Source organism: Bos javanicus, chromosome 17, assembly GCF_032452875.1.
Source record: "Bos javanicus breed banteng chromosome 17, ARS-OSU_banteng_1.0, whole genome shotgun sequence".
Lineage (NCBI taxonomy): Eukaryota > Metazoa > Chordata > Mammalia > Artiodactyla > Bovidae > Bos > Bos javanicus.
The window spans coordinates 7,914,935-7,928,052 of record NC_083884.1 but is presented as its reverse complement, the minus strand read 5'-3'; the positions used below and the strand labels follow the sequence as shown (position 1 = coordinate 7,928,052).

Genomic DNA, 13,118 nt, shown 5'->3' with positions numbered 1-13,118 from the left:
TTTCCTTCTCCAATGCATGAAAGTGAAAAGTGAAAGTGAAATCGCTCAGTCGTGTCCGACTTTCCTCGACCCCATGGACTGCAGCCTTCCAGGCTCCTCCATCCATGGGATTTTCCAGGCAAGAGTACTGGAGTGGGGTGCCATTGCCTCCTCTATTCATAATATAACACTCATCAAACTATATTGCTCCCTTTAATTGACAGCTCCAGGAGATTAAGGACTTATGTGTCTTGCTATACCTCCAAAGCCTAGACAGAGTAAGTGGCACATTTAGATATTCAGTAAAAACCTGTTGAAGAATGGTAGTTACAATCAAAGATAAATAGCAGAGGGGAAAGACAAGAACAGTTCTGACAAGCAGACTATCTTAAGAAGACGTACAAATATTGAAACATGTATTTATCATTTGTTTTCAACGATCAATGAAGAACTATTCAGTTGGTTTAGAGAGGACTATATACATGGAACAGGAGATAATTTAAAAATGGACACGTTTCCAGTAAATTAAAACTGAGAAGAAAGATTATGAAGTATCTAATATAGTATAAAGGACATCATCAATTAAAGACAATTGAGAAAAAAAGTAAGTATATATACTGAAAACGTATTATAATTTCACTATAAGGAGAGCTGCAAAAGTAAATCAGTTGATGAAAGTTGAATATCCTCCTAATAGGAAATAAACAGCTGAACTCAGCTGAGGTACACCAACATCTAACCAAAGAAACAAGTAAGTATATATACTGCCTACATTTTACTATGGATGATAATGACATTCAAGGTACATGCAGAATTCCATCTAAATCCTAAAAGCATCTTTCTAAGAACCATGCCTTGATATAACACTAAATATTACAGTTCAGAATTATCTCCTTTGACAGATGAAATTTAGTGACACAGTCAAAGATTATGTCTCTCTAATACTTCTAACGTACATTTACAAAGTGAAGTATGTTTTATATTCATCAGAACAGAACATTCAGCTTTGGATAAAAAACACATGTTCAGCAATTCTTTAAAACATCGGTGGAAAATGGTAAGTAAACAACACTGACAGAAGACAGAGGTATTTACAATTCCCATTTTCTTTTGACTTGCGGACAATAATTTTAATGTCTATCACTTAATTAGGTGGGTAGGTCTTAGAGGTAAGTAACATGGCCAAAACGTAGTGTATCATCTCTTAAAATAAAAGTTTGAAAGGTTCAACCAGAGGTTATACCACAGTTAAGGATAAGCCCATTGCTTTGATCACAAATCCCCAGGCTTTCATGGCATGATGACAAGGATTGGTTGTGACCACACATGTGTTTGGTTTTCTTTACTAAGGTACGATCCGCATTGATATGAATGGCCTCTGCAACAAGGCTGTACAATTCGCCTTCTAATAGTCACCAATTCTATCCATTGAATTAAAACCATCACTTCAATAACATCCGGGCAACCATGACAAATACTAGTCTTTTAATCCAAAGAAATCAAAACTGAAATAAGAACAAAGATGCTACTTCACAACTAAAGTAAAATTTTTTTTTCCCTTTTTGTTACAATATGAAATCCTGACAAGTCAAATATAAGCATGACAGCATGGTAACTAATTTAATGTATAGTGCTTTGGGGGTACTGATGGTAAAAAAAAGATATGAAAGCAAAATTTTAGATTATATATTGTCTATTCTACTTACTGGTCACATGGTTTTAATTTAACTTTTCTAACCCTTGAAAGTATAGTCACTCAGTAGTGTCTGACTCTTTGCAACCCCATGAACTGTAGCCCACCAGGCTCCTGTGTCCATGGAATTCTCTTGGCAAGTACACTGGAGTGGATTGCCATTCCCTTCTCCGGAGGATTTTCCCAAACCAGGCATCAAACCTGTGTCTCCCACACTGCTGGCAGATTCTTTAACCATCTGAGCCACCAGGGCAGCCTTAGTTAGCTCAAGTGCCATTTCTAAAGCACAGGGTTATTGTGAGGCTAATATGAGATAATATAGAATTCTACAAGCACAAAAGATCTTACTATAATTATTATCATCATTAATGTGCCCTGATAACAATCCTAAATTAGAGACTTGCCTGTCTGATTCTTAAAGCCAACGGGTAACTCAATGATGACAGACATTCTTAAAAGCATTTAACATAATCCTAAGGGCAATTTAACCACAAAAGTATTTGAGAAAATAGTTCCTACTAAATAGCCATCACATTTAAAACAGATTTATTTATTTTTAATAATAATGACAGCACAGCTTCACATGCCTCATTTTATGATGAATACTCTCAATACTTTATAGCACTTTCCTGCTTTCAAACACGTTTTTTCACCTGCAGATTTGGACTGGACATCTTTGCTGTATCTTTTGCTGTTTCAGATGCTTATCTTCCAGAACAGTGTAATTTGGGGAGAGATAATGGCCATTATGATGCAAATAATAGGAAAGCACTGACTACCAGAAGATGGAAACAGAACGTCCACCGGAAATCTTTTCTGGAGCAAGTTATAAAATACATACATATTGCTTTAAGTATGGGGAAGAATAGTTAACACCAGTATCTAAAATATATTAATGAACAATTTATATTTTTCCACTGAACAAAAATATAAGATCACTAATTCCAAAAACAAACTACAGCTGACCTGTGTACATTTTTATAATTTAGAAAGATAGGAACATTTTCTAAGTGTTTAAAAAAAATTTTTTTCTGCCCAGTATGTAAGTAGCATAAGAAGAAAACTATTCAGTTTCTCAAGTACTTTTTGTCAAAGAATAACAAGAACAACAAAAAATGGTTCATTGTAGACACAAGACTACAAAGTTCAACACCAAAAAAATATTAGTACATAGGTATATCATTTAACTTACTGATGTATGAAAAAGAAAAGGGTTAGAAAGATTTGGTTAAACTAATAAATCTATAAGTTATGTACAAAAACAAGGATGAACACAAATACAGCTCAGTTAGAGTGTGAGTGTTCTACATCGTTACAAGAGAAGTAAGACAGCTTGAGCTCTCTCTAATGCGGATGTGAAACACAGACTGAAAGACAGACTGCCAGAAAAACAGAGAGAAGGAAGAGAGAAAGAGAGGGAGAGGGAGAGAGAGAAGGAAGAAAGAAGAGAGGGGGAGACAGAGGGAGGGAGAAGGAAGAGGCAGAATGAACAGACAGCAAGAAGAAGAGGGAGGGAGGGAAGGCAGAAGGGAAGGAGGGAGGGAGATACCTGTGCCAGAAACACGCAAAGGGTGTATAGAAATGGCAAGATTTTAATTTTACTTTCTTTTACCATTATTAACATTCTGAATTATTTAAAAGTTTGTTTGAAAATAGGAAGAATAGATGAAGAAAATAAAACTATCAAGTCATCCTAACCTAAGCTTTTTCTCTTAACAAATACTTCAAGAAACACATATCCAGCAATTATGTTCTACTAACTGTAGCTAAACATTTTCTTATAAATGGCTCTAACGCTGATGCTATCACAGCATCTGTGGAATGTATTATGGTAGAAGACACGCTGATAGAGGAGAAAAAAAACCTAACTTATCTTCAGATCACAGCCCCTGGGGTTTCTGAAGTAGTGGAGGGCAAGTCAAAGGTCTCATGTTTAACAAATCTCACAGTACACACACACAAAACTATTTTCTGATCATCTCTATTTTGTATTATTACTTCTAATGAACAGATACACATTTAATACCTTTAAGGGTTATTAAAACTAAAACCAATTCTGTATAATGTTACTGATGGCCATTTATTTTTAAAATACTATTTAGTAAACTCCTAGGATTTAATCGCATTCTATTTAAAGTATGGAATATGCTGTACTGATCTTACTGATTTCATAACAACAAAGTTTTGCACTCATCACTAATGATACACAAAAAGCTATTAAATAGATTTTTAAATTGAATATCCAAGATACGATCAGTAGCAGGATGCCATTATGGACTTCTTTTGTAAAGCTATGTGAGTAAAAACTCAGTGTGAGTTAATTGTAAAACTGTAGGGAACGGAGTATTAACAGCTCTTGGTCAGCAGATGATATTCAGCTACTGGTTCTCCTGTGCAGAAATAAGCCCGTCCTAAAATATGAGATGTCAGGAGCCCAATGAAGTACCTACCCATTGGATTTTGCTGTGCCCTTCTGCTGGAAATGGCCAGACACTCTCTGTTTTCTCCTCAAATGACCTATCTATTCCAGGCTTTTTCACTGACACCTCTTTTCCTGATATATTTATATCTACTCATTCATTCATTCGACCAATATTTATTGATTTCTAACTAAATGCAAGGCATTGTTCTAAATGCTGAGGTTACCAAGTGAACAAAACAGAAAGTCCCCACATTCACAGAGCTCTAGCTATGGAGACATGAAATAAACAAACTAATGCACGTATCATGTCAAACGGTGGCAAGCATTATATTTAAAAAAAAAAAAAGGCAAGATAAAGGGATAGAAAATGATGGTGGTTGGGCAGTGTTATTTTAGAGAGTTCAGGCAAGTCCACTTTGAGGAGGTGACATATGAGCAGAGACCTGAATGAAAACTAAATAAATAAATGGGAAAATGGTTGTGGCAGAGAAAACATTACATGCAAAGCCACCAAAACAGGAGTAGGCTTGGGGGGAGGGAGTTGGGAGGGGGGGTTCAGGACGGGGAACACGTGTACACCCGTGGCGAATTCATGTTTATATATGGCAAAACCAATACAATATTGTAAAGTAAAAAAATAATAATAATAAAAAAAGAAAGTGATACCTGAGCAAAGACTTGAAATGGCTGAAGAAATTCATCCATAAGGGTATCTGCAGGGGGTTTTCAGGTGAAATGAAAAGCAAATGCTCTGAGGTGGAGCTTGTGAGGAACAGCTAGGAGGGCCTATTTGGCTAAAACAGAGCGGACAAGGGGCAAATGGTACAGAGTGGTCAAGGTGTAACAGGGTTTTGGAGGGGACGGGTAGCCACTGTAGTGCCGTACACTGTAAGGACTCTAGCTTTTACTCACAACCAGGAAACCATCTACTAAGAAGGGGAAGGCTGAGAAGAGCAGGTTTAAGGGAATGAAGATCAGGAATGTGGTTCTGAATGTGTTATACATGAGAGCGCGATGCTGAGGAGCAAGTCAGGTTATCAGGAGAAAGGTACATGCGAGACATGTAAATCTTGGAGATAGAAGACTGTCTCACAACCTTTAAGATACAACTCAAATACCACTTACCCTATGAAGTCATTACAGCCTACTTCTTCCAGGAAGAATTAATTCCATTTTGTTTATATCTTATTATAGTACTTATAACTGTCTAGCTTGTATTAAAACATAGTTTTATGTGTATCTGTTGTTCTCACCTGGAGATATGTGACATAAAGAACCATGTATTTTATCCTTTTAATCCTAAACGCTCTGTACTATCATACATATTTTTATATGATGAAATTATCAATAAATACTGGCTTAACTAAATGTGTTTGGGGGAGTTGAATTCACCTGTCATGGGAAGTTTTCTGACTGAAGGTAGGGAGCTTAGCAGTTAGGGAACTACTCCCAAACTAAATTCTCTACATACATGTCCAAGTCAAACTTAATTTCTGTCTCATCTTAGGAGACAAAATCAGTCATCAAATCCTAACAGTTATCACCTTTTAAATATGTCTCAAATTCACCCACATTTCTCTAGTAACATTGCTGTGACTTGAGTTAAGCCTCCACGGCCTCTCACCCCATTACTTTAACAGCTTACTTACTGCTTCCACTCCTGCTCATGGTGTAACACATGTTCAAACACCAATCACAGTGATCACCCAGACCGCCACGGCCCTTCTGCTTGAGGCTTTCCAGCATTCCCCTGCTACCCCCGGGATGAAGTCCAACCTCTACCACAGCTTATGAGGCACCTCATCACAGGCCGTGCATTTCCTTTCCTCGCCCTTCTCTTCACTTCCGACACCTCACCATAGGCCGTGGGTTTCCTCTTTCCTCGCCCTTCTCTTCACTTCCGACACCTCACCATAGGCCGTGGGTTTCCTCTTTCCTCGCCCTTCTCTTCACTTCCGACACCTCACCACAGGCCATGGATTTCCTCTTTCCTCGCCCTTCTCTTCACTTCTGATCTCGTCTCCATGAAGCACAGAGCCTGTATCACACTGAACTGCTGGAATGCTCTCATTGTCAGCACTCCCTTTAGTGCAAAAGTTTCCTGGAGGCAACTCTGTCTCATTTGGTGCTGTATCACAACCGGGGCATAAACTTCAAAATAAAAACTTGAAACATAAATGCTGTCTTAGGATTCCACCAGACTTCTTATTCTACTATTAACTTTTAGCACAGGTTATTTTAAGATATATTTTGATACTAAATTCTGAGCTTCTAGAAAAGTGTCACCAATAATCTCCATTTAATCTCCTGTTCCCACTCTGAAACAATGAACCTAAGTGACATTTATGACTCCTTCCACTTTCCAGTCCTGATTTGTCAATCATTTCTATAGGAGAGAAGAAAAGGATTTCAAACTGCAGCAAGTCAGATGGTATTTAATCATTACATTAAATCTATTGACACTAAAAGTGCCTGAAATGAGTATGCTGCCTGGAGAGAGGGAGGGAAATCAGTGGCAATGAACTACCTAGAAAAGCTTAGCTTTCTGCCTAAATGTTTAGATGTGATTGCCTTATGAAATTCATGCAAGCTTTACGAATCTTAGTTGCTCCACAAAATCTGGTCATAATGGTTCAGGCTGAAGACAGTAATCTATTTTGCACCTTAGTTTCTAAACTTAAGTGTTTTTTTAAGACTTGAAACACAAGCTCTTGCTGGGAGATTTTAAATTATTATTTATCCCAGAGATGATTTTCCAAACCAATTTTAGCACTTTCTGTTTCAGCCCTCAAGACTAGCTACTAATGCCACTACCTGTCAGTTCATATTTCGATGGAGTACACCATCAGAAACATCATTGCTCAAAGAGGATGAAGGAAATCTTCCTTCTATAAGCAGAAAGCTATCTCTCAGTGCGATGCTGAAACAATGCCCTAAGTTTGCACTGCCCAATGGAGAAGCCACTACCAACAGTGGTCATTAAACACTTGAAATATGGTTAGTCCAAGGACAGACCTGCTGTAAATATAAAACACACACCAGATCTCAAAGAAGACTTAGTATAAAAAAAAAGAATGCAAAATATCTAATTAATAATTTTATATTGATTACATGTTGAAATAAAAATATTTTGGGTGTATCAGGTTGAATATATTCTTAAAATCAATTTCACATGGTCCTTTTGACTTTTTAACATGTGACTACAAGAAAATCTAAAATTACATATGTGATCATAATTATGATTGACGTTACATTTCTATTGGACAGTGTGGTAAGCCTAGAAAACTGATAAACACTTTCAAACTTTTTATCCAAATAGAATAAAAAGTATCATTGAGGGTCAGATCTGAAATGGATCCACCAATGATGCATAGAAATACAAAAGATATCCTCAATTTAAAAATGGTTAAACATGCTAAAAGTGAAAGACTGCTTTAGTAAAATCTAATAATGTCTCTTTCTTCTCTGAAATAAAAAGGAGTATTTGAATCTTTATTTCTTAGGAGTAGCCTTTATTTTTCAGTAAAACTATTCTCTGAGTATTAGCATAATGCAAGAAATAGGAACCCTAAGATATTATAGTGATAGTTCCCCTTTAGCAAAAATAGTTAAGTACTAGAAATGTTATCATGCTATTCTTTTTTCTGAAAAACTTTAAATAAATCATCTACCTCACAATACTTCATTTTTATAAAACCTCATGGAAACATTAGAGAATGTATATTAACCCAGCAAGGTATACTTTAGAATCCACTCAATACAGTGATCCCTACCACCCACTCACATACTTCACTATCCTCTCTTTACTATTTAACATATCCCTTAGTATTTCTAATAACTCTAACACGACAAGATAAATAAAGATCAGACTATAATTAATATGATTCCATCTGAAATACAACATCGTATCTTAATGAAATGTTTATACCATCATAGGGATTTAAATGTGCTTTCTTAATATTCATTCTTACACATTAATTGTAATAATTTAATATGTTTTATAAAGTGCTAGAATGTAACATGAAGAGGCAAGATCAAAAAGTAAAATATAAAAAGAGACAAGATTAAATCCCTCTTCAATTACAGCAGGACCAACTATAAGGAGGCTCTTTAAACAGCCTATTAATATAACCTATGTAACCATACATTGTATACTTTACAAAGAATTACATTTGGAAGTATACTAAGTTACTGGTTCAAACTACCTGGTTATCAATATAGAAAATGGAGTAATTTATCAATGTCCTATCTACCTCACAAATATTTTATGGTTTAAAAAGAAAAAAGAAAAGAAAATTAGGAAAACATACATATTGGTTAGAAAAGCAAGTTTCACCCTTGGGTTTCACCCAAGGCAGTCCTGAAGAAAATTCCTGTGCATCTGAACATAAGGACATGGTAGTTAAAAATAAAACAGTATTTCTAACCAGGCTCCCATCAACTTTACACTTGGAATTTTTAATTCTTCTACTTTTTAAAAAACTTTTCCCAGGATTCCCCTGGTGGTCCAGCAGTTAAGAGTCTGCCTCCCAAAGCAGGGGGTGTGGGTTTGATCCCTGGTTGGGGAGTTAAGATCCCACATGCTCCATGGCTAAAAAACCACAATATAAAACAGAAGCAATATTATAAAAAATTCAGCAAAGACTTGAAAAAATAAATAGTACACATTAAAAAATACACACACAACGTTTCCCTGAACCTTGTGCTCTACTTCTTCATTTAGATGCCCTACATAACTAGGCTAGGGAGCTAAAAGTCAAGAAGCACAATAGCAAGAGCTGAAATTCTACTAGTTTTTTAGTAATTGGGGCTGTTTTTATCAAAGTCTGCTGGGACATTCAAACAGAAGCAAAATGGATTTGAGTCATATTTGTGAAGAAACACGAGCAAGGAGAAAAATAAGGAAAGAGAAGGGTAAAGTTCATATGGTTTGGGGGGACTTGTTTTTTAATGCTATAGCTTTTTTGTGTGGATTTATTTTTTAGTACAAGTGCGGTATTTTAAAGAAAACCTTTGGAAAAATGGAACCAGACATGCACTAATTAAAGAAACATCAGAGAAAAAGGCCAAGATTTAGGAGATAGAGACAATAAAACTACAAATATCAATCATGTATCTCCTTTCCAAAAAAGCATTAAGTAGGAATGTCTACTACAGAGAAGTAGAAATTTGAAAATATCCACTACCTCTGTTATGGAGTAGAAAAGAATTCAAATTTATGATTTCATTCTTGTTTACATTTCTATTACCAAACTTAAGTATGAGGTTATAATTTGGTCATGAGATGTTAAAAAAAAAATTTAGAAATTTAGAAAAATTTTTCCTTAAGTCTTCAGTTTGATAACAGAAAGTCAGTCTTATCAATGTTTTCATATGTCTGTATCTCTCATTATGTCTCAAAAAGCTCAGTAATGACATAGCTTTGAGATTAGAAATAGAAACAATTATTAAATCTGTTAACTATTCTGATTAATTGCTATCTAATTATCCATTGATAATTATCTAGTTATCCATTAATGATTCTTGAGGAATATGATATATAATTTCAGAGTACATTATTTGTGATATCAAAAATTCCTATAGATGTTCCAATATAAAAGATTATTTCTGCATATGATGAATCTTCTTCAATAAAATACCTTGGATATAAGCAAATGTTATACTCTATGGTAAGATACAGTATGTGAACACATTTTTATAGACTGTAATGTAACACACCTAAAAGTAAGATGAAATTATCTTTTTAATGAAATTTTTAAAAGTACTCTATAGTAACATAAACATAAGTAATGCAACTTTTCTTCTTTAAACCCAGATATTTCTCTTATTACTTATCATATAAGTATACATGTAATTATTTATATAAAAGTCACAGTTCTTTATGACACCATAAGGAACTTCACAACTATAGACAAATCTCATTTTACTCAACTGCATCTACACAGTATCTTTCAGAAAGAACACTACGTCACGAAAATAAAATATAGTACTTCTGAGGTTAGAAGCAAAAATAAGTGTTATATTAGCGACTGTGCCGAGTTTTTTATCTTTTTATAGTACTGAACATACATACAGATAGAGGAACTCATTTCCTGTATATAATAATTAAATGCAATTCCATACCAAGCAGAGTCAGGTATGCATTTAGAACCAGCAGCAGGTAAAATACGATTACCTTAAGAACAGAGACAGGAAACTGCTGAAGCCAAATGAAACACGTTAAGAGTCTGACATCTTTCTCACAGTATTTTTCTGATTGTATTAATTTTATTCATTGATTTTGGAATTCCACCGAGCATGCTGCCTTACATACATACTACTGTATTCCTCCTTTAAAAAAGATTCCAAGAAGGAAGGAAAACAACTGTTCCACAATTAGAGAGAAAGAGGAGACATTAAGACTGACTAAAACAGACAGGAGACAGAGAGAAATCGTTTACAGTAGTTCTGGACCATTTAACTAAGGTCTCATCCTTTGAGGCTCATCTTTAATAAATAAGGCCGTACTGCAAGACAGAAATTCATTCAGCAAGAAACACACTGGAAATAACAACTGTAAAAGGAAACAGTTTTGTACCTTAATATCCGATGTATCACGCTGACTGTTTCGCCAAGCTCTGGAAATTGAGGAAAACGTTCGATCTGCATGATCAAATTTCCCTCCTTGTAAATTTAGGAAATAAGTTGTGAAGGGTTCCTAAAAAAATAAGCAATTTATAAACTCCATATCCATATGTTTCCTCATGGATAAAAACGTGGTTTTATAAATCTTTATATTTAAATACATTAATGATAAATAGACAATAGCCAGTATTATGTCCTAGGCACAGACTGAGATTTATACCTAAACTATTACATTAAGGTTCTCAAATTGTTTCAGAAGAAGTATTTCCAAAATTTGGTATTTTCAATATTTTTCAGACTCCTTTTCTTTCCAAGAACAATTTATTAATAACATTCCGACATAAACTAAGACTGCATTTTTCTTCATAGTACAAAGAAATAGTCCAATATATAATTTCCCTATTGTTATGGTTCAATATTTAATTTATGATTAAGAAAAGAAAAATGTTTGGAAGATTTAAAAGCCTCCTCATAGTTAAAGAACACTTAAACACATATTAGTGGATAATTGCTTGAAATTAGCTAAGCACTATAAATTACCTCTAGGATTTATGTCTGCCTGTACCCTTCTAACAAGCTTAAATTAATGATGTGCTGCTAATGCTTTCCCAAAGAAATTACCTTCTTGTAGATGAATCACCTTCCAATTTTACAGAAACACTTCTGGCTTAACCAATATGTTATCAATACACAGCAGTCTTGGTGTAACTTGTAAACACACTTATTCCACTTGGGGCAACTGAAGTTTTCAAGATATATGAATATATGTCTGTATTAAGGGAATCTTAGTTTTTATTTTAATAGATTACATTTGAAAATAACATATATTGCAATTCAGAGACTGGTAAGTTATCAACCATTTGAAGAGGCAAATTTAAGGGAAAAATTCATGCAATTCCAGGTGATACATTTTTATGGCCATTCTACAGTAACATGTTGTACAATACAGACCAAATGGGATACAGGGATATTTATATAATTAGAGCTTCAATCACTGAAAAAAATTTCACCCTTCAAAAACGATGCTGATGATTTTTAATCAATGCATATTCTCCACAACATTGAATTTACTCATCCATGGTTTATTATTCAAATCGAACTTACTATTCTTAGCAGCCATGCAAGAACAAAACTTGCCGTTGAGTAATGAGTACCATAGTGGAACTTTGGAACTTGATCATCTTCCCAGGACTCGTAACGCTCTGCAAAGAATGCTGCTCTTTTTGGATTCAAAGCTCCTATTGGCTGCCAATACAGAGGAGAAAAAAAAAACCCACATAAATGTAATTGTCCTTTATTTATCTCTTCAAACATTATCCTATTAGCAAGTATGAAAGTGAATTAAAAATACATACCATTTAAAGCAGTGTTACAGTCACAGAGTGGATGGCAACGTAAATTTAACTTTCAATGCACATTAAATATATACATATAAGTGAAGGGAGAAGAAACCTGTCATTTCTCAGTAAATTGGTTTCATTTGAATAAAAATCTTTAATCAGCCCAGAACAAGCATTTTCACAAAGATAATTACATGAAGTGAGTATTAGCTATATGATACTTTGGAAAGCACCTCTAAAATCCTACTTAATTCATCAGAAGCAACAACCAGAAACAGAATCTTGAAGCTAAGGGATTAACATATCACAGATGCTGAGAGGAGATGGAACAAAATTTGAGGAGGTAGCAGGTGAGGAGAAGTGCAAGAAAGGGACTGCATGAAAAAAGAGATTAAATGAAAATCTAGGATTTTCTACTAGCATGAGTAAAACCAGAATTCAGAAGATAAAAACATGTCTGTATGAAAAAATTATTTTAATATGTAATACAAATAGAATATTAGACAGAATATGAGCTTGTACTGGAAAACAATACATTACAGCCAAGGTCCCCAAAGCAGTACGGCCAAGTGATGAAGAGTCTGCGCTTACTGGAGTAATAATGGTACCCAGTAAGAAGGTTGTTTCAGAAAATAAAATGAGTAAGTACACAGAGGGACAAACCAAGCCTGACAATATTCAATGCATGTTATTATTTTTAAGGTAATCTTTTAGCACTGGGGTAAAGTCTGAATAAAACAATAGCCTATAAGCCCTCAGAATATTGACTGGCGTAAGATAAGAGCTTAAGAAGTGTTAGCTGGTATCATTATTGTTGCTGTTGTAATTCAGGGAATACATGAACTCCACTAAACAGAAGGCAAAAGCAAACTTTTGTGTGATCATGCACATGCACATCTTCTTCAGGAAGATACAAAGAGATTTCCAGATTCACAAAGGGGTTTAAGGCCTTAAAGAATAAGAAACAGTTCATTCTCATAAAATAAGCCAATCTCCAGAAAATCTCTATTCTTTATGTAAAATACAAATATCAATACACCAAAAAATATGCAAGATTACT

General features: G+C 34.7%; 1 protein-coding gene across 7 annotated transcripts in view; it reads right to left on the bottom strand.

Moving 5' to 3' along the window:
* LRBA (LPS responsive beige-like anchor protein) overlaps positions 1 to 13,118 on the bottom strand; it is a 753,999-nt gene that overhangs the window by 170,915 nt on the left and 569,966 nt on the right. For all 7 annotated transcript variants that reach the window (XM_061384015.1, XM_061384012.1, XM_061384019.1 and 4 more), the window contains exons 45-46: positions 11,823 to 11,963; positions 10,672 to 10,791 (exon numbers count right to left, since the gene is read on the bottom strand). In XM_061384015.1, coding sequence (XP_061239999.1) covers positions 10,672 to 10,791; positions 11,823 to 11,963 — 261 coding nt within the window. The remainder of the gene's footprint in view (positions 1 to 10,671; positions 10,792 to 11,822; positions 11,964 to 13,118) is intronic.